Source organism: Oncorhynchus tshawytscha, linkage group LG33 (genome assembly GCF_018296145.1).
Source record: "Oncorhynchus tshawytscha isolate Ot180627B linkage group LG33, Otsh_v2.0, whole genome shotgun sequence".
Taxonomy (NCBI): Eukaryota; Metazoa; Chordata; class Actinopteri; order Salmoniformes; family Salmonidae; genus Oncorhynchus; species Oncorhynchus tshawytscha.
Genome location: NC_056461.1, coordinates 36,276,764 through 36,302,686, shown reverse-complemented (window position 1 = coordinate 36,302,686; position 25,923 = coordinate 36,276,764). Strand labels below are relative to the sequence as shown.

Here is a 25,923-nt window from a genome sequence, read left to right as displayed (position 1 = left end):
TCTGTGTGGAGAGCGTACTGCTCTGTGTGGAGAGCGTACTGCTCTGTGTGGAGAGCGTACTGCTCTGTGTGGAGAGCGTACTGCTCTGTGTGGAGAGCGTACTGCTGTGTGGAGAGCGTACTGCTCTGTGTGGAGAGCGTACTGCTCTGTGTGGAGAGCGTACTGCTCTCCGGTGCACTGTAAACCTCAACTGCTGGATTCAAATATGTGAAGGCTATTTAATTTCAATAGAAATAAAATGACTGAAGAGTATTGCATAAGATGAATTAATAGCTACCTGTCTTGTTTCAGTCTCTTACCTCCCAGTCAAGGTAATCACCGACGTCCTCGAAGTTGGTGAGCAGAGACACCGAGCAGAAGAGGCGTGGCAGCTCGTCCCTCGTCACGGGGGGAAAGCGGCTGTCTTTAAGGGCACTGTGGAGACAACAGGGGACGTTTAGGGACAACATCAGCTGCACTACTTTGAACCAGTTTCAACTGGAAGACCAACAGATTATCAAGGACAATGTCCACCCAAAGCACATATTTGCGTTTCATCTCATGAATGAAGATGAAAATGAAAACTATGAGCCACAGGGCATTATGTTTATAATGAAAAGAAAGACCAAATCTCTCTGATAAGAGAAGATGTAAATGAAGAAACCCTGCAAGCATTTTCCTTTATCCTTTCAGAAGACATTAGCCATGAAGTGATATCTTCCGTGCTACATTTCAGAAAGTGCCTATCTGAGGGGATGTAAAAATAGAATGACCTGATGGCAGGTGAGTCTCCGTATTGGCTGGACCCACACTCTTCATATCAGATTGTCATTTTCCCTCTCTCCCCCACTCCACTCCATCCTAACAAGAGACTACTGCCACCACCCTTTCTGCACACGATGGCACACCATCTTCCTGCTCATGTCATGACAGCAGATGAATGGAGTCAGTTACAGTCTCCATGAGCCATAATCTACCACCACACGCTGTCCTAATTCACCAATAGGAGTGAAATGCCCCATGTGGTGATGGCATGCTGTCATAGTGCTGCCTCTTCTACATATTTGTACTGTTAGAAGACTCATATGGTAACAACACACGGGATGAACTGTGAACTGAACAGCATCCCTTTTAAGTCCATGATGTGTTAAATGGGACTCTGCTTCTTTCAGTCCAGGATTGGGAGTGACAAGCTGAGTTCAGTAGAAAGAGGCCCAGTCATTTCTCTTACTAGAGGGAGATGTGGGAGAGGAGCATGGAGAAGCGACATAATGAAGACATAAAACCGTCCGGCTCCCTGAGAGTAATTGACTTCTTAGGACCTGGGGGCACGCTGAGGGCACGCTGAGGGCACGCTAAGGGCACGCTGAGGGCACACTGAGGGCACGCTAAGGGCACGCTGAGGGCACGCTAAGGGCACGCTGAGGGCACGCTAAGGGCATGCTGAGGGCACGCTGAGGGCACGCTGAGGGAATGATAAGCAGATGTCCTGACAAGACAGCAGATTACTGGGCAGCTAAGGCAGAGTGAAGGAAAACCATTTTTGTGTATATGTGAGTATTGAGGAGGACAACACAGCACTCTTGTACAGAACAAACAGACAAGCCTACACTAAAACACTTTCAGAGGCTTCAATCTAGACTCAAGAGCTTTCAGAAGGTTATCTTGCATTTCACAGAGGCCCTTAGCAAGCAACAATGACATCCCCCACAAGTCAGGCCCCTCCAATATCTGGAATTTCTCCTGTTTCACTGGCCCCTCCCTTTTCCTGTGCTAACAACATGGTTAGCCTAGTGGTGAGTTGGATTTTAGACAGTCCACCCATATTCTAGAATGTCCTGACCTGGTATAACATTGGCTCTCAGTGCCTCAGTGGCTAAACAACAGCCATGGAGACGTTCTAACGCCTGTGTTGCTGCAGCCATTCTCTGCAGCGCCAGTGTAAGATTCCATGGGAGAGAGAGGATTTCTACATGCTGCTGGCTGCAGGTCCGACTGATTGACTAGAGGGCAGGGTTGGCAAATCTTAACCAGACAGGAGACGGATACACAAACAACAGCACCCACATACCTCTGGCACTCACAGGAGGGTAGCGAAGCTTATCCTCTCAGAAGAGTCATTAAAGAAATAAATCTGTCTTTTTACTGAGCTGACCCTTTTATCCAAATAGGTCTGGCTTGTATTAATACTGCATTTCACACATGTTCACATTTATAGGCCTATAGCTGAATACAAACACAAGACTGCACCTGAGAGTGAGTACACCAGGAACGTAACTAGCCTGGCTGGCTGGCAGTGTCAGAGCACCAGGTCATTGAGTTTGACATCGCTAAAAGAGCGCTCTAAAAGGGCTGTCTACTAAAACAAACAGATGATCGCAACCTCTACAAAATGGCTGCTCTGGACTTCAAGTGTAACACAGAGACAAAACATGCTTTGTAAGATCCTCTGACGTTAACCTGTTCCTCCTCTACAGACCAAGACTCATGATGCACGCTTATCCAAGGGACAGAATTAAATGATTAAATACCAAACGGTGATCGGATTGGTATCTATAATCTGAAATGGAAAAGCAATTTTAATACCAGTTGTAGACAGGGAATACCAATGAAGGGGAAGGTAAATGTTTGCAGAGATAAATTAGAGACGAGATGAGAACGTTGTCAGTCACTTCATAGTATACTGAAACAGGACAACCAACACACACTCATGTATGACCATGATACAGTGCATGTCAGATCACTGGGAGGGTGAGGCCATGCAGCAAGGCTGAAAGGCCCTGTTGACAGTAGTGCAGATCACATGACTGACACATGCAGATAAACAGACAGAGAGAAAAAGAGACAGACAGATGGACAGAAAGACAGACAGGCAGAAGGACAGAGAGGCAGACATATTCAAACCAGTTCTGCCCAGATTCTGAAGGTAATGCATTCTTTATTGGATTGTCAGATACTCTGTCTCATCCCCTGCACCCCACACACACACAGACACACACACAGACAGACAGACAGATACACACAGCTCAACCAGATCCTCTCTCCCCCACTGTGGGCCAGAGAGGCTATTAGGTTTATTAAAAATCACACACCAAGACAGACTTCTAGAAATGAATTTTAAAAAAGAAGCACATTTAATACAAAATCACCCTAGTAGGCCTACTTTGCATAAAATACTGTATTATATCCTTTACTGGTCGATACTGATATGAAGGTTGATATTAACTCCAGGAGACCTGGCCCCTCTAGGGAGACAGACCACTCATCAAATGAACGCCCTGGTAAATAATTGCCTTTAAACAGGCAATGGTGCATCTGAACTGGGCATGACAGTGTAAATGAGTTCCATACATTTCTGAGGCAAGCTGAGCACAGAGAAGCTTCTCTCAGTGAGGTAAAAACCCTCCCGGAGGTCCTGGGGCAATGCCGTTCCTCCGCTCCATGTACATGCTTTGCATGATTTATTCAGCACCAAAGGTCCTTTTGACGTAGACAAAACCGAAAACACACACACACAAGCTCAAAAGGTACAAGCTCCTAGTTATGTTTTTGTATATGGTAGGATGGAGGGGTGTTCTGTAGAATTGCTGAGTAAAAAGCCAAAAGTCCCTAAACATTAACTGGATAATTAAAGGACAATGGTTACTTGGTACAATAGCTGCTTGCAGCCATCTGCATTTGAATCATCCTGTACCTTTGTCATGAACATTCTGCTCTGTGAAAAACATGAGCATTTAAACCATTGGTTTTAAAAGGTCGCAACGGCAGAGGTGTGCCGTGCTTTGACAATGGTTATTTTCTTGTTTGTGCCTGTTTTGTCCTCCCTACAGTCAGAAGATAGCCTAACTGTGTGTTTAACACATGAATATCTTCCCAAGCATGCATTCTGTTCTGCCTGGTGAGAGAGAGATTGTGGCATTAGGAAATCTATAAATATGAATAACAAAAACCAGGGAGATTGTAATGCAGTGGGAGGGAAAAGTGTCTGAAAACAAAAACAACCCTGAGATGGTTAGCACAAGCCCCGAAACAGAAACTAAAGCTGGCCTGTCTGTAAGGCTCAGTATAAATACATGATCAATAGTGGGAAAACAATTTATATACAGTGGGGCAAAAAAGTATTTAGTCGGCCACCAATTGTGCAAGTTCTCCAACTTAAAAAGATGAGAGGCCTGTAATTTTCATCATAGGTACACTTCAACTATGACAGACAAAATGAGAAAAAGAAATCCAGAAAATCACATTGTAGGATTTTTAAAGAATTTATTTGAAAATTATGGTGGAAAATAAGTATTTGGTCAATAACAAAAGTTTCTCAATACTGTTATATACCCTTTGTTGGCAATGACAGAGGTCAAACATTTTCTGTAAGTCTTCACAAGGTTTTCACACACTGTTGCTGGTATTTTGGCCCATTCCTCCATGCAGATCTCCTCTAGAGCAGTGATGTTTTGGGGCTGTTGCTGGGCAACATGGACTTTCAACTCCCTCCAAAGATTTTCTATGGGGTTGAGATCTGGAGACTGGCTAGGCCACTCCAGGACCTTGAAATGCTTCTTACGAAGCCACTCCTTCGTTGCCCGGGCGGTGTGTTTGGGATCATTGTCATGCTGAAAGACGCAGCCACGTTTCATCTTCAATGCCCTTGCTGAAGGAAGGAGGTTTTCACTCAAAATCTCACGATACATGGCCCCATTCATTCTTTCCTTTACACGGATCAGTCGTCCTGGTCCCTTTGCAGAAAAACAGCCCCAAAGCATGATATTTCCACCCCCATGCTTCACAGTAGGTATGGTTTTCTTTGGATGCAACTCAGCATTCTTTGTCCTCCAAACACGATGAGTTGAGTTTTCACCAAAAAGTTATATTTTGGTTTCATCTGACCATATGACATTCTCCCAATCTTCTTCTGGATCATCCAAATGCTCTCTAGCAAACTTCAGACGGGCCTGGACATGTACTGGCTTAAGCAGGGGGACACGTCTGGCACTGCAGAATGAGTCCCTGGCAGCGTAGTGTGTTACTGATGGTAGGCTTTGTTACTTTGGTCCCAGCTCTCTGCAGGTCATTCACTAGGTCCCCCCATGTGGTTCTGGGATTTTTGCTCACCGTTCTTGTGATCATTTTGACCCCACGGGGTGAGATCTTGCGTGGAGCCCCAGATCGAGGGAGATTATCAGTGGTCTTGTATGTCTTCCATTTCCTAATAATTGCTCCCTGCAAGGTTGGTTTGATTTGATTTCTTGGTTTGATTTCTTCAAACCAAGCTGCTTACCTATTGCAGATTCAGTCTTCCCAGCCTGGTGCAGGTCTACAATTTTGTTTCTGGTGTCCTTTGACAGCTCTTTGGTCTTGGCCATAGTGGAGTTTGGAGTGTGACTGTTTGAGGTTGTGGACAGGTGTCTTTTATACTGATAACAAGTTCAAACAGGTGCCATTAATATAGGTAACGAGTGGAGGACAAAGGAGCCTCTTAAAGAAGAAGTTACAGGTCTGTGAGAGCCAGAAATCTTGCTTGTTTGTAGGTGACCAAATACTTATTTTCCACCATAATTTGCAAATAAATTCATTAAAAATCCTACAATGTGATTTTCTGGATTTTTTCCCCTCATTTTGTCTGTCATAGTTGAAGTGTACCTATGATGAAAATGACAGGCCTCTCTCACCTTTTTAAGTGGGAGAACTTGCACAACTGGTGGCTGACTAAATACTTTTTTGCCCCACTGTAGTTGCATATTGGGATATTACTTTTTGACGATATATTGTATAGTTTTGACAATATTCTAATATACTTTTTGCGCTAGTTAGCTGTACCTCCACAAAAACGTTACTATTTTTCCTCGTTGCTTGTTCTCCATCTTCTTTTTAAACAGGGAGCCAATTTGTTTTCAGCACTTTTATTTCCATTACTGAACAAAACTAGTTTTCTTCATGGCTCTCTCTTGTTCCTCTGCAGCAGACATATGGGGAGCAGTATGTTTGGAGCATCGGTATCGCAATACATATAGAATCGCAATACATATTGTATAGGGCAGGCACTTAAGTACCATGATAATATCGTATCGTGAGGTCCCTAGCAACTCCCAGCCCTTATGGTCAGACATGGCTAACAAGCTAGAAAATCATAGCATTACTTTTTTTATGCAAGACATGAAGGATAATCTTTGATTTTATCAAAGAAGCCAGTTATATTGATAACGTTACTGTTGGAGTTAAACACCAAAAGGCCCCATTTTTCCCAGAAGTACCCCAGGCCTCACTAATGACATTAGTGCCCACAGAGGCAGGCGGGCTGAGTGAACAAAACCCTCAGCTTTATTGGCATCCCCATCTGGACGCTTCGTCCTGTTTTGTTTGGTTCCCCTTCACAACACACTGCTCTCCCCCAACCTCCCAACTCTTGAAAAACAAATGAACCGAGAGGCCTGCCATTTCTGGTACCTAGATACAGTTCAATCCACTGAGGAAACTTTTTTTTAAACATTCTCCTCGAACCTCGACTGTACCTACGGTGAACTCAACCAAAACAAAAGCTAGGGTAAACACTGTTAACACACCAATACTCTGCTTGACGCTGTTCAAAAATATGCATGTCAACTAAATAAATACAATACATGTTGCTTAAGTATTAATGTAAGGGCTCCTATGTTGTTATCAGATCAAATGAATTAAGTGATTTAGTCCAGTAAACTTGACATTTTCTGTGACAGCAGAAAGCTTGAACTCTGTTGCAGTGCATGACCTCCTCTACAGGCCTCCGTGTGGAATCATCCTAGCAACAGCGCTGGCCAATAGGAGGCTGGCAGGAGTCTTAACTTGTAGCCAATAGGAGACCAGTTCCAGATGTCAGTGAGTATGTGTGCCTGTGAGTGAATGTGTTTGCCACTGTATGTGTGTGAGAAAGAGATAGAGAGCTACAGATCAGTCTCACGTGCACCCCCGCCCATTCAAATAGTGTTATTTGTTCCTGTCCACCTGGTATGCTGCTTCTCCCCAATGAATTAGCAATTTCCTTACAAAACCCAACAAGACAGAATTGTTTCGATGATGGTGGGTGTTCCTTTCAGTGACAGAATAATAAGAACGCAAAAAGATAGCTAGATTCACACTCAGAGAACTCAAAACATGTCTGCCATATTTTTTACTTGAATATATCAAAGGGGAACTGTTGGGTGAATGTTTTCTCCCAAAAGATTTGCTGTCATCCCTTCTTCCCTCCTCTCTTTTTGTTCATGCCTATGAGGCAAAAATGTGGAGATATCCCAGCAGGAGACAGAACACAGACACGGTGCTCCTGCTAGTGCCTACAATCGTCTCCCCGGTCACATGCTCACCACCCTCCGTCTCATAGTACTTGACGGGTCAGAACCAGCTGCTCTGCTTTTATCTTCCACTGAGGGTGCAGGGTCCAATATTAACTTTTTTTTTCTCACTGGCCCAAAAATAATTTCTACTGGCCCGGACATGGTGTAGTTTTTAAATGCATTGGGTTCATGCAGGGCCTATAGGTTGCCATGATTCTCTCTGCATGCAGCTATTAATAGGCTACATTTGGTTATTATGATATGTAATAAAAAGCTGTGTAATGCACACTGAACCAAAAATATAAAACGCAACAACTTCAAAAGAGTTTACTAAGATTCTACAGTCAACTCAAATCAATTCATTCGGCCTTCATCTATGGCTTTCACATGACTGGGAATACAGATATGCATCTGTTGGTCACAGGTACTATTTTTTTTAAAGTAGGGGCGTGGATCGGAAAACCAGTCAGTATCTGGCATGACCAGCATTTGCCTCATGCAGTGCGACATCTCCTTCACATAGAGTTGATCAGGCTGTTGATTATGGCCTGTGGAATGCTGTACCACTCCTCTTCAACGTCTGTGTGAAATTGCTGGATATTGGCAAACTGGAACACGCTGTCATACATGTTGATCCAGAGCATCCCAAACATGCTCAATGGGTGACATGTCTGATGAGTACGCAGGCCATGGAAAAACTGGTGATATTTTCAGCCTCCTGGAATTGTGTACAGATCCTTGTGACATGGGACCATGCATTATTCTGCTGAAACATGAGGTGATGGCGGAGGCTGAATGGCACGACATTGGGCCTCAGGATTTCGTCACGGTATCTCTGTGCATTAAAATTGCCATTGAGTCACTTTACGCCTACCTACATGTACATATTATTTCAATTACCTCGACTAACATGTAACCCGCACATTGACTCGGTACCCCCTGTATATAGCCTCGTTATTGTTATTTTATTGTTGCTCATTTATTTTATTTTTGTTTAGCAAATCTTTTTCTTAACTCTTATTTTTCTTAAAACTGCATTGTGGTTAAGGGCTTGTATAAATAAGCATTTTACAGTAAGGTTGTATTCGGCACGTGACAAAATTTGGTTCTATTTATTTTATTTTTTTGTGCTCATTGTCCGTAGCTTATACCTGCCCATACCATAACACCACCGCCACCATGGAACACACTGTTAACAACGTTGAGCAAAGCGAGCAAAGCGCTCGCTTAACACAACGCCATACACCCTATCTGCTCTGTACAGTTGAAAATGGGATTCATCCTTGAAGAGCACACTCGAGCGTGCCAGTGGCCATCGAAGATGAGAATTTACTGCTCATAAATATACATTTTTGGGGTGAGTAAAAATAGTTGTACCCGATCCCAACACTTTCTCACTAAAACATAATTACCAGAAGTCCACTGACATGCTCTGATAATAACATGATGTGCTTCACGAGCAAATGCAGCTCTGAACAGTTAGCTCAATGGTCAGGCACCGAGTTCCTGATATGTATTGCCACTTGCGGTCAAAGTTCACATTCCCCATGGGGTGCAAAACAAATCTTTGAAATGTGGTATTGCGGTATTGTGTTGGGAAGAAAAGTGCAATCTTCACCTTGAAAATTAAGATTAAAGGCTCAATTCAATCCGATCTGCATTACAGTATTTACGTAGTTGCTTTTTTTCCAATGGTCAAATGAACTCACAGATGTATACGGTACCCAAGCCCAAACCCCTACTACTACCAAGGCGACCCCTCTCCCAGGTATGCTTTTACTTTTCAGAATTAGAAGTGAGTGGGCACGGTTAGCATAATATAAAGGATTTGAAAAAAAAAAAAATATATATATATATATATATATATATGCCCCATGTGGGATTAGAATATAACCACTGAACTGCCCCATGTGGGATTACCGAATTGCAGTTGGGAAAAAATACAACGACTTGACATGACCACCAATGTCATCTATTTCTTCTTAAAATGAATGTAGCTACGAATATAAACGTATAATCCTCAAAGCCTACATGTTTTTTTCCTTTGTAAAAAAGCGCATAGATGTTTATGAAACGCTAAGCAAAAAGTTCTAATTTGGTCATAGACGGAAACGTGCCTTACTGCCTTTTAAATTGTGTAACGTCAGTAGTCTAGTCAAGGAAGCGTCATGCAAAATATAGTGGCACACTCCACTTACCAAGTCCATTGCCAAATAAGGCACACTGTCACCTGATTTTATAGTAAGACCTGAGGTGGTACCACCCAGCACATCTAGAAGGGAGTGTATTTCATACCGAACCCCTCCCTTGAGATGACATAAGTGTTCCTACAGTTCCTTTATCAATGGTAAGAGTTGAAGCACTAGGGGCAAAAAGAGCTAGATCTACTACTAAAAGTCCAAAATATATACATTTTGTAACGAACTGTCAAAATAAAGACCAGAATTCACATATTTCTATACAACTATGTCTAAATCATCTGGTTTTCGATCAAACATAATTTTTTTGAAATGAAAGTTAGTCTTTAAGACAAACGCGATATATCGAATGGCTACAGTAGGCCAGCCAAGATGAATACTAGGTGTTTTTGTGCAGACTATCAACAGTAGCCAGCATATTGCTAGTATGTTCACTATTGAAGGTTTACTTTTGTAAATCACCTTCCCTAAAAATCAATAAGCTCCGCAAATGGATGAATGAATGCATATTTTTGCTCTGGACAGCTTGTGTGTTAAGGTATCAACTGATGTCGATTGCGGGAGTGTGGTGGTGCTTGAATGAGCGGCCAATCATATTGCTCAAACACAAATACCATGACTGTTCGGTGTGTAGTCTTCAATGGTTTTACATAAATGGTAGATTGCAACAGAGCAGGTAAATGTTCAACTGGAACGCAAAAATAAACTGAAAAGTTACTGGGCCAGTCGGGACAGTGACTGACGAGATCCACTGGTCCGACATGTTTTCACTGGCCCCGGGCCAGCGCTAATGTCGGTTCCTGGGAAGACTTTTGTTTAGGGGACAAGCCAGACAATGTAAAGACTGATATCAGTGGTTTAGCCTAAAGAAGAATACAGTACATGCTTGGAACTCTGGGCATGATCAAGTTAAGAGAGTGGCGTACCTGGTAAGGGTGTACTCCCTGAGTCCTGGGTGGAGGTTCATGGCAGAAAATGTACCTATACATCCCCTCAACCGCTTGTCTCTTCCTATTTTCCATGTGACAAACAGTGGGCTGTAAGAGAAAGAAGGGAAGACAATGTTAGGACCTTTAGAGTTAAACACATTAGAACATCAGTTAAAATCTTGGCCCAATACATAGTTTAAAGGTCCAGGATTCACTTAGTGTGTTTGGAAAGTATTAAGACCCCTTGACTTTTTCCACATTATAGCCTTATTCTAAAATTGATTAAATTATTTATTTTTCTCATCAATCTACACACAATATATAGGGAGGTGACCAAGAACCCGATGGTCACTCTGACAGAGTTCTAGAGCTCCTCTGTGGAGATGGGAGAACCTTCCAGAAGGACAACCATCTCTGCAGCACTCCACCAATCAGGACATTATGGTAGAGTGGCCAGACGGAAGCCACTCCTCAGTAAAAGGCACATGACAGCCCGCTTGGAGTCTGCCAAAAGGCACCTAAACGACTCTCAGACGATGAAAACCAAGATTATCTGGTCTGATGAAACCAAGATTGAACTCTTTGGCCTGAATGCCAAGCATCACGTCTGGAGGAAATCAAGCACCACTCATCGCCTGGCCAATACCATCCCTACAGTAAAGCATGGTGGTGGCAGCATCATGCTGTGGGAATGTTTTTCAGAGGCAAGGACTTGGAGACTAGTCAGGATCGAGGGAAAGATGAACAAAGCAAAGTACAGAGATCCTTGATGAAAACCTGCTCCAGAGCACTCAGAACCTCAGACTGGGGCAAAGGTTTACCTTCCTACAGGACAACGAACCTAAGCACGCAGCCAAGACAATGCAGGAGTGGCTTCGGGACAAGACTCTGAATGTCCTTTAGTGGCCCAGCCAGAGCCCAGACTTGAACCTGATCGAACATCTCTGGAGAGACCTGAAAATAGCTGTGCAGCGTCACTCCCCATCCAACGAGACAGAGCTTGAGAGGATCTGCAGAGAAGAATGGGAGAAACTCCCCAAATACAGGTGTGCCAAGCTTGTAGCATCATACCCCAAAAGACTCAAGGCTTTAATCGCTGCCAACGGTGCTTCAACAAAGTACTGAATAAAGGGTCTGAATACTTATGTAAATGTGATATTTCGGTTTTTAAAATGAATTTTAATAAATTAGCAAAAATGTCTAATCCTGTTTTTGCTTCGTCATTATGGGGTATAGTGTGTAGATTGATGGGGGGACTACATATTTGATTTCAGAATAAGGCTATAACGTAACAAAATGTGGAAAAAGTCAAGGGGTCTGAATACTTTTTGAATGCGCAGTAGGGTTGAGAAAAACAATTGTGGACACAATATTTGAATTGATTTCTCACATTCCTAGTGGTGACACTGACAACAAAGGTCTTTCTCAACTAACATTGCACTGACAGATATTGATTGACAATATGTATAGCAAGTACTAAAAATAAGATTGCTACATGAGGTTTCTGTTACAGTTTGCTATTAGGCATAGCATAGCTCTCTGGTTTTACATTCAGGTGTTCTCTGGATCAAAGTCAAGTTAACCTTTTCTGTCAAAGCAGCAACCTGTCCAGTTTACTCTGCCTGTTTGTCATGGCCATATAGACTCAGTCAGCACCATAGTTTGAGTTTGACTGCGCATTGGGAGCTAAAATCAATTTGAGCTAAAAATCCATTTTAAAATCAAGCGAGGCAGCAGTCAGTGACATTTTGTCTTGCGTTATGTGTGCTCAGAGAATTTCGTGCACCAGCAGATGTACTGCTTTGTGTTCTCTGTAAACTGACAAAGTACCCTTAGTAGCCTACATGTTATGTTTAGTCTCTACCAACAAAAAACAACACACACAGTTGAAGTCAGAAGTTTACATACACTTAGGTTGGAGTCATTAAAAATCATTTTTCAACCACTCCACAAATGTCTTGCTAACAAACTATAGTTTTGACAAATCGGTTAGGACATCAACTTTGAGAATGACACAAGTAACTTTTTCCAACAATTGTTTACAGATTGAATTATAAATGAAATAATATATGTATCACAATTCCAGTGGGTCAGAAGTTTACATACACTAAGTTGACTGTGTCTTTAAACAGCTTGGAAAATTCCAGAAAATGATGTCATGGCTTTAGAAACTTCTGATAGGCTAATTGACATCATTTGAGTCAACTGGAGGTGTACCTGTGGATGTATTTCAAGGCCTACCTTCAAACCCAGTGCCTCTTTGCATGACATCATGGGAAAATCAAAAGAAATCAGCCAAGACCTCAGGAAAAAAAAGTCTGGTTCATCCTTGGGAGCAATTTCCAAACGCCTGAAGGTACCACGTTCATCTGTACAAGTATAAACACCATGGGACCACGCAGCCGTCATACCGCTCAGGAAGGAGATGTGTTCTGTCTCCTAGAGATGAACGTACTTTGGTGTGAAAAGTGCAAATCATTCCCAAAGCAACAGCAAAGGACCTTGTGAAGATGCTGGAGGAAACAGGTACAAAAGTATCTCTATCCACAGTAAAAACGAGTCCTATAACGTCATAACCTGAAAGGCAGCTCAGCAAGGAAGAAGCCACTGCTCCAAAACCGCCATAAAAAAGTAAGACTACAGTTTGCAACTGCACATGGGGACAAAGATCGTACTTTTTGGAGAAATGTCCTCTGGTCTGATGAAACAAAAATAGAACTGTTTGGACATATTGACCATCGTTATGTTTGGAGGAAAAGGGGGAGGCTTGCAAGCTGAAGAACACCATCCCAGTAGTGAAGCACGGAGGTGGCAGCATCATGTTGTGAGGCTTGCAAGCTGAAGAACACCATCCCAGTCGTGAAGCACGGAGGTGGCAGCATCATGTTGTGAGGCTTGCAAGCTGAAGAACACCATCCCAGTCATGAAGCACGGAGGTGGCAGCATCATGTTGTGAGGCTTGCAAGCTGAGAACACCATCCCAGTCGTGAAGCACGGAGGTGGCAGCATCATGTTTTGGGGGTGCTTTGCTGCAGGAGGGACTGGTGCACTCCACAAAATAGATGGCAATGTGAGGAAGGAAAATGATGTGGATATATTGAAGCAACATCTCAAGACATCAGTCAAGAAGTTAATGCTTGGTCGCAAATGGGTCTTCCAAATGGATAATGACCCCAAGCATACTTCCAAGTTGTGGCAAAATGGCTTAAGGACAACAAAGTCAAGGTATTGGAGTGGCCATCACAAAGCCCTGACCTCAATCCCATAGAAAATTTGTGGGCAGAACTGAAAAAGCGTGTGCGAGCAAGGAGGCCTACCAACCTGACTGAGTTACACCAGCTCTGTCATGAGGAATGGGCCAAAATTCACCTAACTTATTGTGGGAAGCTTGTGGAAGGCTCCCCAAAACAATTGACCCAAGTTAAACAATTTAAAGGCAATGCTACCAAATACTAATTGAGTGTATGTAAACTTCTGACCCACTGGGAATGCGATGAAAGAAATAAAAGCTGAAATAACTCCTTCTCTCTGCTATTATTCTGACATTTCACATTCTTAAAATAAAGTGGTGATACTAACTGACCTAAAACAGGGAATTTTTACTAGGATTAAATGTCAGGAATGGTGAAAAACTGAGTTTGAATGTATTTGGCTAAGATGTATGTAAACTTCCGACTTCAACTGTACATGTTTAACACACCAACACAATATGCTTATATGCAGGGAAAATGCAGATTAGCGTGTCCAATTAATCACCTAAAAGCATGGCAGCAGCTCCACCTCTTAGCCCTCAAATCACCTAAGAGATTTTGCACCTTTTCTCAATTACCCCCAGGATTACTGTCGCTAACTAAGTATTTTACCACACAAAAGGCTAATACTTGCATGTGTTAATACACTTTGTTAATATAGACCACTTTCAAATAGCTTAACTAGTCCTGATCTGGACAGAGAAGGATGACGTATGAGGGTTCCAGCCTCATTCATACTTAAGGAGATGTCTCTGAGCTGAGTATTAATACACTCTCTATTGTAGAAACTCACTTCCCCAGAAGAAGAATTACATCAGTCCAGTAGGGCACAATGTGGAGGTAGAGACATCTACCATGATGACCACCTCAAAAAGAAAGGGCCAGGAAAAGAAAATGTACCTATTCTTAGTATCAATGCCTTTCTTGAAGCTCATGACTTCATGTATATTTAAAAGCCAGGGCAATACAGAGGGGAGGGAGGAAAGACGGTCTTGGGAAAGAATATGATAGAGTAAGGAAAGGAGGTGGAGAGAGAAGTCAGTTGCTTACTAATCAACAATGTCAATATTCTTAATCATCAACATGTGTTCAGAGTGAGGAATAGCTGAGGAGCAATCTACATTCAAATCAACTCTCTGGACTGCACAGACAGCACTCGATAAGCGCCTGGAAATAACACAACAGTGGACAAACACTTCACAGTCTGAAAGAAGACTGTAGAGAGGAGGAAGACTGCACAGGAGAAAAAAAAGTATGTCTGAGTGAGTGTGTGTGTGTAAGACAGAGGCATCGCAAACTTGCTTGATTGATGTCAGTTGATCCTAATAAGAAGTGATCTCTCAAGGGACAGACAGACAACTCCATACTTTTGAAGCGAGTGGGCAGCTCTGCTGTAATAGGTTGACTTCAGACAGACAAGCTCCTCCAGACAGCCAGTGAGTGAGTCAGTCCATCCGTCAGGCGGGCCACTTCCTGGCTATGCAATAGAGACCTACCCAACCCAAGAGACTGACGGTCGCAGCCTGCAGCTCCCTACTTAAAATGAATTGCTTTTAATCTGGCTGATGAACCCCTTGGCAAATAAGGTGAGCAGCAGCCTGAGAGAGGCTGTGTGAGCCAAGACATTAATCTATGGGAAAGCAAGTGCAGAGGTAGGGACACTTGACAAGAGCTACAGTTGTGACCCCAGTCACCATTGTGGGGTGAAAGACCACCTTTAATGACTGTTTTCCATTGGTCTGACAAAAGCTGAGGTTCCATTTCCAAACCGTGAAATTCTACTTCAAAAGGATTTCAGTTAGAACATTTGTCTATCATACAGTTTCCTGACAAGAATCCATGATAAATCTCTTGCGAGTGAGCGGCCAGTTGTGCCTGCTAACTAAACATTCTATGGTGGGTGTTACGAGTTCTGGGGGGAGGGGCGACAGGGAACATTTTTGACACGCAGCCAGGGTTGATGGGTTCAGTGCGTTACAAAAGCCAGACTGCGAGTCAACATGGATTTATCTTAATGAACTGCTGATAAATCAATCACACCATGAGGTCTGAGCAAACAAGAGAATCTTTCTATAAAAAAAACATGACTGAGTCACGAAAATAGCACACCAGACCATTGGGCACTTCAGATATGAAAGGGAGACTGTGGGGGTGTCCTGGGTTTAAAAAGCTAGAAAAAAGAAAAATCATCTTTGCCGTTCAGGCAGGTAACAACACAGCAGCATGATTGTCTTTGTGTCCACTGACCACTGAGAATCAAAATTAAATTATTATATTCCCCAGGCCCCTATTAGATGCTCACTATGCTATGCGTAATTCAGGCAATTTTTCCTCTGTCCCTCTACTCTAGCTTTTTTGGCAGAGCTCCCACTCGGTTCTGTGTGCCCATTCTGAAGAGTAATCCCAGCCTTCTGGCCACATACTAAAGGGATGTCCTATTGCATCACGTGCCATACTGTGTCCTTGACGATTCCACTCATCATCCATTCCCCCACCCACCCACAGCCAACACCATCTTCACATACCATACCAGCCCCCATCCAGACTGCTGTGTGTGCCTGAAGAGTGAAGAGCAGACACATTCTCAATGATTTCAATTAAACATGTGTTGAAGGGTGATTAAACTACACTGAACAAAAAATATCAACGCAACATGTAAAGTGTTGGCCCCATGTTTCATGAGCTGAAATAAAAGATCACAGAAATTGTCCATATGCACAAAAGCTTATTTCTCTCAAATTATGTGCCCAAATTTGTTTAAATCCATGTTAAAAGGCATTTCTCCTTTGACAATATAATCCATGCACCTGACAGGTGTAGCATATCAAGAAGCTGATTAAACAGCATGATCATTACACAGGTGCACCTTGTGCTGGGGACCATAAAAGGCCACTCTAAAATTTGCAGTTGTGTCACACAACACAATCTCACATCTCTCAAATTTAGGGAGCGTGCAATTTGTATGTGGATTGCAGGAATGTCCATCAGATCGGTTGGCTGAGAATTGAATGTTAATTTCTCTACCATAAGCCGCTTCCAATGTAATTTTAAAGAATTTGGCAGTATGTCCAACCGGCATCACAACCGAAGACCACATGTAACCAAACCAGTCCAGGACGTCCACATCAGACTTCTTCACCCGCCGGATCGTATGAGACCAACCTCCCGGACAGCTGATGAAACTGGCAGAAACCGTCTCAGGGAAACTCATCTTCATGTTTGTCGTCCTCACCAGGGTCTTGACCTGACTGCAGTTCAGCGTTGAAACTTCAACATTTGCTCATCGATGGGGAGCAACTGCTCACATTCAATGGCCACTGTCATGCTGGAAAAGTGCTCGCTTCACAGATGAATCCCGGTTTCAACTGTACCGGGCAGATGGCGTCATGTGGGCAAGCGGTTTAATGATGTCAACATTGTGAACACCGTGACCCATTGTGGTGGTGGGTTTATTGTATGGGCAGGCATAAGCTATGGACAACAAACACAATTGCATTTTATCAATGGAAATTTCAATGCAGAGATACCGTGACGAGATCCCGAGGCACATTGTTGTGCCATTCATCTGCCACCATCACCAAATGTTTTAGCATGATAATTGCACACCCCCATGTCACAAGGATCTGTACACAATTCCTGGAAGCTGAAAATGTCCCAGTTCTTCCATGGTCAGCATAACTCGCCTGACATGTCACCCGTTGAGCATTTTTGGGAATCTCTGAATTGATGTGTAAGACAGTGTGTTCCAGTTCCCACCAATATCCAGCAACTTCACACAGCCATTGAAGAGGAGTGGTACAACAATCCACAGGCCACAATCACAGCCTGATCAACTCCATGCAAAGGAGATGTGTCACATGGCATGAGGCAAATGGTGGTCACACCAGATGCGCAGTGTTTATTTGATCCCCGCCCCTACCTGCATATCTGTATTCCCAGTCACGTGACATCTATAGATTAGGTCCTAATGAATTTATTTCAATTGACTTTGAAATTTTTGGAATCGTTGCATGTTATGTTTATATTTTTGTTCAGTGTACATGAGTAAAAGGGTGATCCAACACTACCCATTTGGTATCCATCCATTGCTGATGGATGAATGGATCATTGGTGATGGATGGGTAGCAACGTGTGATAGGCCTAAACGATTTCATCTCAACTCACAAAAACACATTGGGATGGAATCCAGTCGGAGAACCAGCGTTCTGCACTGCAGAGGTCCAACCCTGAGGACACAGACAGTGTGTCTCTGCAAAGCACATCAAACAAGGGCTGCTTTTAAAAAGACTTGTCAAGCATATTTAACTGAGCCCAGTTAGTCACTCAGTCCTAATTTAAAGCAGTGAGTAAGTCAAATATATTTCATAAAGCCATTACACCCACCATCTCAGATTGTCTGAAATAATATATATATATATATATATATATATATATATTATAAAGTTATAAAAACATATAAGATTAGCATTCCTGCGACATTGTTTAAAAAAAAAAAATATTATTTGATCTGTGAGAAATTAAGCTAATTGAGTGCACCTAAATAGGCCTTTTAATTTATAGGACTTATATAACATCTAATAAATATAGTACTCAACATTCGATTGGGGCCAAACTTTTTGTTCTATAAATGACTGAGACATGAGGAATCCCAATAAATTGTCAAAGACCACCCATGGACCCCCCACACCAAACCCACTACACCAATGAGTATACAGTATCAGTTCCCTATGTCTAACAAGTAGTATGGTGCTGCGGCAAAATAATGTTAAAGTAACGCTAATATGATCTGTTTCTAACAACAGAAACTATTTCAGAACCATCTAAGATGGTGGGTGTCAATCCTCTTTCTGGTGCTTTTTGACGAGGAACGAACCAAATGGAAGAACTTGACAGGTACATATTAGTTCAGATGAAGGGGTATGTCATCGCATGAAATGTTTTAGGAGGTGCTTCAAATCCTCTCCTCTGTACCAATCAGTCCATTCAAATAAGTGCCATCCCTAAACAGTGGAAACACTAGAAAAGGCTGCAGGGGCGTTTTAATGCGCATTGCTACATCTGGAGCCCAGTTCACACACAGACACCTTCCCACTGCAGACTGACTACTAATCAGTCCTGATGACATCACTGCCCACCATAGTCACAATTACACATTGCACTATAGCACCCAGTCCCAGCTTTCACACTGAGGGGGCGATTATTCAGGAGATTCAAAATTGTCATAAGTCACATGCATATAGGCACACATTACACTCCTTTGGCTTCTGATTTATGGGTCACAGGTGGAGCTGGTGTTGTGGGCAGGAGTGTGTGCAGAGATCAGATGGGGTGTGGGAGGGGCTGGTGTCATGTTCCTCACATCATCAGTTCCTCAAGCAGAAACCACCATGTTGTGTGTGGCACTCGGTTTCAACCTGGCAGGCCCAGTTCATCTACCACATTCTAGTAGTCTAGAATAAATCGAGCATGACGCTTGAGGTAAGTTTAATGTTAATTTGAGCCCTGGTAGAGCAGCTATATTATACAGCCATGGTTATGGCAACAACCCTCCTCTTGGAGCTGATCCACGCTGATCAGGTGAATCCTCCTGGTGGTAAACACACTGGCCTGGATGGATCAGACTACTCCCATCTCCATTTTAGACATATAGGCTAATGCAAGTGGGGGTAGACTTGGAGAGGAACTGAGTCTCTCAACACAGGGAAAGCCCTTGCCATTCAAATCTAAAATTAGCATAAAGATGACACCGGTGTTAAAATATAGAAAAGCAGAGCGGTGTTCAGTTCCTTGTCTTCATAGCTGGAAAGAGATTGCAGACAGCACTCTCTGTATTAGTACCATACTAATGTCAGAACAGCAGGGAGGGGCTTGAACATGTGTGTATGCTGTTGCCTCTAGTATACCCGTCATGGCATTACTCATCTCTTCCCTCTGCATTACATCCCAACATTACAAGCATGTTGCAAACAACTACATCTGGGTGATCAATTCCCTATTTAAGAATGTGTAACTTCAAACAAGCATATGAATGTGAATGTATGAGATGCCTTCTATTGAAGTAAAACAGCCCAACACATTTTTTTCAGGTTTTGTTTCGATCTTCCCAAAAGAGCGGAACTGGATATCAAATAAATTATTTCACATGGAAATTCCCAATGAATGAAAATGAAACTGGGCTTTCAACCTCCTCCACCCCTTTCCATCTGCCTCACTCTGCTTGGATTTCCGGTCCCATTTTCTGACATCAGGCAGAACTTTCACTTGACCCCTAAATCCTAGGACAGTGGGCATCAAACGGATCAACAGATTACAGTGCATCATCACCATGGCCCTGAGCACTATCAGGTTACTGCTTCATGTAACACTCACAAAACACACTGATTCAAATTGGGTGTATACGGAGTATCCCCAACATACACAAGATGTTCGACTTGTGACAGAACTGTCTAGTGAGGCTGAATTAGTTTCACTGTTAAACAGACACTGAGCTGGTACTTAGGAATCAAGGGGAAATCACCTCCAATAAACTAACAGCTACCAGGATTCTCACACTAGTAAGTCTATACATAGACCTCTAAGTCAAGAAATCCCAGCGTGTGTAAACAGAGACCTGGAATCAAGTGTCCAACTCTCAATCAATGGCTCTACTGCTACTCTTCCGCTTTCCAACATTAACAAAATGGGAAGCATATACTTTGTGTGATCCGGTTTATGCATTTTTGTGAGGTAGCCTAGTGGTTAAGAGCGTTGGGCCAGTAACTGAGAGGTTGCTGGTTTGAATCCCCGGGCCGACTAGGTGAAAAACCTGTCGACATTTCCCTTGAGCAAGGCACTTAACCATAATTGCTCCTGTAATTGGCTCTGGATAAGAGCATCTGCTAAATAACTGAAAGGGAGATTGCAAAGAGATAAATATGTTAAATATAAATATGCACCCTTTCCCTGACATATCTATAGAAACAAATGTCTGGCCATTTCCAAAAGGCATGATGATAAAGGCGGGTGGTAAAACTCTGTATCTATAAGATAGTCATACATTATTGTCCCTAAAAAGAATAAAACATGTCAAAATGCCTTGACCCATAAGTATGTTTTAAGCAGGCAATCATTATACATTTGGAAAAAATGGTGTGTTAAATATAGTAAGGAAGAAATGACTGCATGTTGTCAGGATTTGCTATAAAGAAGAAAACAATGTTGAAATGAATGGTATCAATAGAGTTTGTCTCCTGGCCTCCCATTAATGTTTCAAACATCTACATTGATATAGAATAATGGACAGGATGTTGATTTTACTTTGAAATAAAGGCACAGCACTAATATACTAGTTAACACTTGTGTGTACCCCCCATTGGTTTTTTCTTCTAATAAACATGTGTGTGTATAGACAAAGTCCGTGTGAAATGTATATGGTAGTAACAAGGCTACAAAAAGGTGGCTGAGAGCCATATTTGGTGTGTAAATGACATGCCTATCTGTTCAAATGTGGTCTTGCACACTAGTATGCAGAGAATGCTTCCCAGTTACCTAGCTGTGCAATGGCCAATTACCATTTTAACAGCCTTAGAGGAGAAAAGTACATTGGCATCTCATTAAAAATATCATCCCAATGTTTACTGTGAGCAAGGAAAGGCCACCATGACAACAGCTCCCTAAAGCTACTTTGGCTGTTAGGTTGGCTGTAATAACTGATGATGTAATAATGTATGCCTAACTAAGTGTGTAGACTGTCATTACCAACAGAAAATACACATATTGGGATTTTAACACAATGCCATTGGTAAATGTAGGCCTAATATTGCATAAAATATTGTCTCTAGTCATGAATGTGTTGTGGACAACCCCCCCCTTTAAATGAACAAAATGTAGAAGCTGTCCAGCTTTTTAATGGTTATTACATTCAATGCTGTATGGATTCTTGAAGAATGTCAGTTATGACTTGAGTTTAGGACAACTGTAAATTACACTATCATAAACCAAAACGAAGGTTGTAGGCTACTAATAAGAATACTAGAATGGGGGTAGGCTACTAATAAGAATACTAGAATGGATGTGAAACTTCATATGATGGTCCAAAGGTCAGCCATGTTGGTCAGGTAGTTGAGCAACCATGGCTTACCAGTGCTGTGATAAAACAGTGTAAAAAAAATTAAAATGCATTTGGAGAATTTATCTGCACTGTATGTTTGTCAGCTAGCCAGACAGTTTTAGAGGAATGGTTCCATACATTTTTCAAATTAACTGCCAATATAACATTCCATTCAAACAATGTAGTCAATCCACAGCCATACACTGTCAAATCAGTTGACGATACGATTTAGACAAGTTGTAAATGCAATAAGTACTGATATTGTATCATATAATATCATTTGCAGCTTTCCAATGAATCTTATTTTTTTAATATATTATTTTACATTCATGGTCTGTTTACATATTTTTAGAGGATATTTATACAGAAAACGCATATAAAACCCATAACGTGTATAAACCCAAAACACAATCATATGACAATAATTATATTACACAATGTACATATCACATGAGTTACATTTATTTTCCTGCAAAAGTAAAATCAGGACTATACCTCTTCTGCTGTTCATTCCAAATAGACTGGTTTGGGTTTCTCCCTGACCAATATGGCTGCCATTTTGAATCAATTCTGTAACTTTGAGGGTTTATGACATATCCTATTAAATTACTAGAGGGGGTCTCTATAATTCATCCTTACGGTTTTTGTAAACAAGCAATGTAGTTAGGTATAGTCAATCTCACAGGCGGATAGTCCTTGCATCAAATAGGTATGTCTATAGTTGTCTGAAACACAGGCTAGATCGTATTTTAATCGTAGGCCCCTGTGTCATCACTGATCAGTATCGTCGATTATACCTGTCAGGTATAACTCCGTCGATGTGGTTCACATTTTTTTTGCGTATCGAATAGCATCTTTGGTGTTGTTACATCTAGCAAGTCAATGTGTAATGAGGCTTTATGAGACACGCTGCTAGCTGTATGCCTAACCCTAACCTTGAACTAAGACCAAAAAGGTAAATGTTGGTTTTATACGATACAGACAATTTTGACTTTGCCGCTGGCCTATCTAGTGGGAACCCGTCCTCTGTCATGGTCGATTGACACAGACAAGGCAGCTAGATAAATTCTAGATCTCGACTTTGGATGAAGGAATATAATCAAGCCGTGTCATTTTCACAACACAGGGAAAAAAAATAGACAAACACACCACGCTCCGTAACACAACAATTGTGTGGTGTTTTCTAAACTTTCTAAACTGTAAAGTTGAAACTCGCCCTTGCTGGCTACCAAGCTAACGTAGCCTTTAATGCTAACTAGCTACTGTTTTTCTTTGTTGAGCTAGCTAGCAGACGTAAGCACCACACCACCCAGTGAAAGTAAACTTTATCCAAGTAGCAGCAGCAATATATTAATTTACGAAAGTTGCACAGCTCAACCAATTTACTTTTATTTTCACGACTACATTACAATTGTTTCGTTATCTGCTTGCTGTAACTTGCTGGCTAACGTTAGGTAAGAACGTTTATTACACAGTCGATAACATTGCTTATTCAGTCATTAACGTTAGCAATAGTAGCTACTACTTAACAACATAATATTAGGACGAAACTTACTAGGAATCGTTTGTAAACCTAGGTGTTCGGGGAGGTTGGTATCCATACAGATGGCAATAAAGCACGTCGAAACAGAAGCAGCACATCTCCGCCGAAACAACCATCTTCCTGCCTCCACTTCCCGAACCAGATCCCGGGCTTAGATTCGGGGAGAGGCCAGTTGAGTTGTAGCCTCCCGGGGTTGGGGACAACGCGTTGGTGCTACTACTACTACCCCCAGGACACCCCAGGCCGTTCACTCGATTCATGTTCCCTGCCGCCACAGTCGAGGAGGAACCAATCCCCAAGTCCGATCCACAATGTCCGGTCCCTGCCACTCCGTTTCCCGCCCCCACCCCGCCAGGACCCCCCGACCCGGGGGATCCCGACAGCTTCTGCTTCTTCACCCCGCAGCACCCGGCCGCCATCTTGGAACAATCTGCACCGACACACCGCTTCCGACCCATCACCGTCACCAAGGGAAGGGTGGGGGGGGAACGCCGACCAGACGTACAAATCCCACTGCGTTAATACGTGTGACGGACAATGCCCCACTTTCACTTTTTTTTGTCGGGCGACGTTATATCCAATATGATGAGACTGCAATGTCACCCTATCTTTGCCTTTAAAAATACGTGACTTACGCAAAGTCCTTATGTGTTTTCGCTAAGAAGACAGCCGTGAATCACTTCAAACTGTTCGATTGATCTCAGATATTGTCCAAAATACAGGTCCCTTCTTCGGAACACGATAACCACCGAGGTGATTTCACAAAGCAATCTTTCTCTCGAATGATGCAGAAACTCATTCAACCTCACTAGCTTCACAAGAGGAAAAACAGTTAGCTAGCTAGCTAGTTAACTATCCAGTCAGTAGCCAGATGTGGTGCTGTGACAGCTACTGCACTGCACCCCCCGCAACAGAGACAATCCTTTTTGTGTGGGAGTCGGGAGCTTGAGTACGCAGGACCCATACGCTTCAGCACGAACAGTACATTACGCTCCGGACCATGTAGTTTAACATTGCACCAGTTGTTTACTTTCATCCGAACTTTTAGCTAGACAACTGATCCAATATTGGAGATCCAAACGTCAAGTCGACGCAAAATAAAATGCCATTTGGCTATTATGCAGTTTGAGCCATCAGACAGCGTCAGCGCCGACCAAGTCATTTCAACAATCCAGCTGATCAGTTTGCACATGCATTTTGTCAGTTCTCGGACAGTTTAAAACATATTATTTAAACTCCAGCGTCATAATCAGCGCTGAAAGTTTGCTGTATATTTGTTTGGTCAGCTTATCCGTCTACTGTGATGCATTTTGAGAGAGCAGCATTCTTTCTATTCCATCTGTCCGAAATCCTCCGGGTTTGGTCTCTCGCTCTTCGCCCGACTCACAGCGGCTACCATTTGCCTGATAGCCTCTGTGCTGTTGGGGAGGGGGGGACCTGTGATCATCTGTAGTCACTGACAGTATTTACCTTCTCAACGCCGAAATAGGATCCAGGAAATGTTTTGCGATCGATTCCTACGCATAATGCGTAGTCTAACCGTATGCTGTCCGTGTCAAATCTGAATTCTTGCTGCGAATTACACAGAAAAAATGCTGCTTGTGCTATCCTCAGTTCCTAATCAACTTGGCCTCAACCGCGTGAGGATGCCGATGTTCGATTGCAATTTCTCATTTACTAATTGTGCTCCTTTAGACAATTTGTATCCGACTTCACGTAGAGAAAGCAAACATGCATCCCTTCAAATCCTTTTCGTTGCAGTCGTAAAATGTGCCGTCCGCCCTCTTGTTGCAGGTGATCAGCTGCTCTCCAGAATCGACTGGCCGCGCGAGGGATTTAGAAATAGCAGACTTGAACATTGGATTCGATTCCTCACGATATTAGGCTATCAAAATACCAATATAGGCTACTGAAAATATTGGTCAATGCTGTTCAAGTTACCAACCGAAATGTAAACTCTTTATTATATTGCTGTTACACAGGCATGCACAGTGTAATAATTGTGTAACCTAGGTGGTACATCAACATACAGTACCTGACTGGTTTTAGGCTATAACGGACCAACTGGGAACCATCGTTCGTGGTGTCATAACTCAGATCACATGGTGGGCTCTGCCAGTTGTTGGGGTGTAGATGTAAACCAGTTATCTAATGAGCTCTAGCCATGATCATACAATGACATCAACACCCCTGAAACCTTAAGTAGTGTTGTCGTTATGAACGAGGGTTCACATCCCAAGTGAGGTCGGCCATACAAGGACGAATCAGCTTTATATTGGGAAAGTTTCCTATCCTAATCATTTACCCAAAAGATGGCAACAGTAAGCTCACAAAACCAAAGACCCTTCTCTTATGATCTTTCATATTTGTACTGTAAGTAAGGGAGTGATACCAAGGTCAGAACATGAGATGCTTGCACTAAAAGTGTAGGTTTACACTTGCCTGAGGACTCACTCTGAATTTAATTACACTGTTATATGGATCAGTACATACAGTACATTCAGTCTGAAACTGCCATCCTATAAGTCATTTGTGTGACTTTAAAATCAGCGATTGGATCGCCTCTAACAAATCAGAGTATCAAAGTTAACATCATCATGTAGGCCGGCTCTGGCCCAACCCATCGGTTT

At 42.5% G+C, this 25,923-nt stretch overlaps 1 protein-coding gene across 6 annotated transcripts in view; it reads right to left on the bottom strand.

Annotated features, from left to right (window-relative positions):
• Positions 1–25,070, bottom strand: part of LOC112231352 (AMME syndrome candidate gene 1 protein) — a 28,956-nt gene extending 3,886 nt beyond the window's left edge. For all 6 annotated transcript variants that reach the window (XM_042311738.1, XM_042311740.1, XM_042311739.1 and 3 more), the window contains exons 1-3: positions 23,306–25,070; positions 10,408–10,518; positions 300–414 (exon numbers count right to left, since the gene is read on the bottom strand). In XM_042311738.1, the coding sequence (XP_042167672.1) occupies positions 300–414; positions 10,408–10,518; positions 23,306–23,751 (672 nt within the window). In that variant the 5' untranslated portion in view covers positions 23,752–25,070. The remainder of the gene's footprint in view (positions 1–299; positions 415–10,407; positions 10,519–23,305) is intronic.
• Positions 25,071–25,923: the final 853 nt, after the last annotated feature.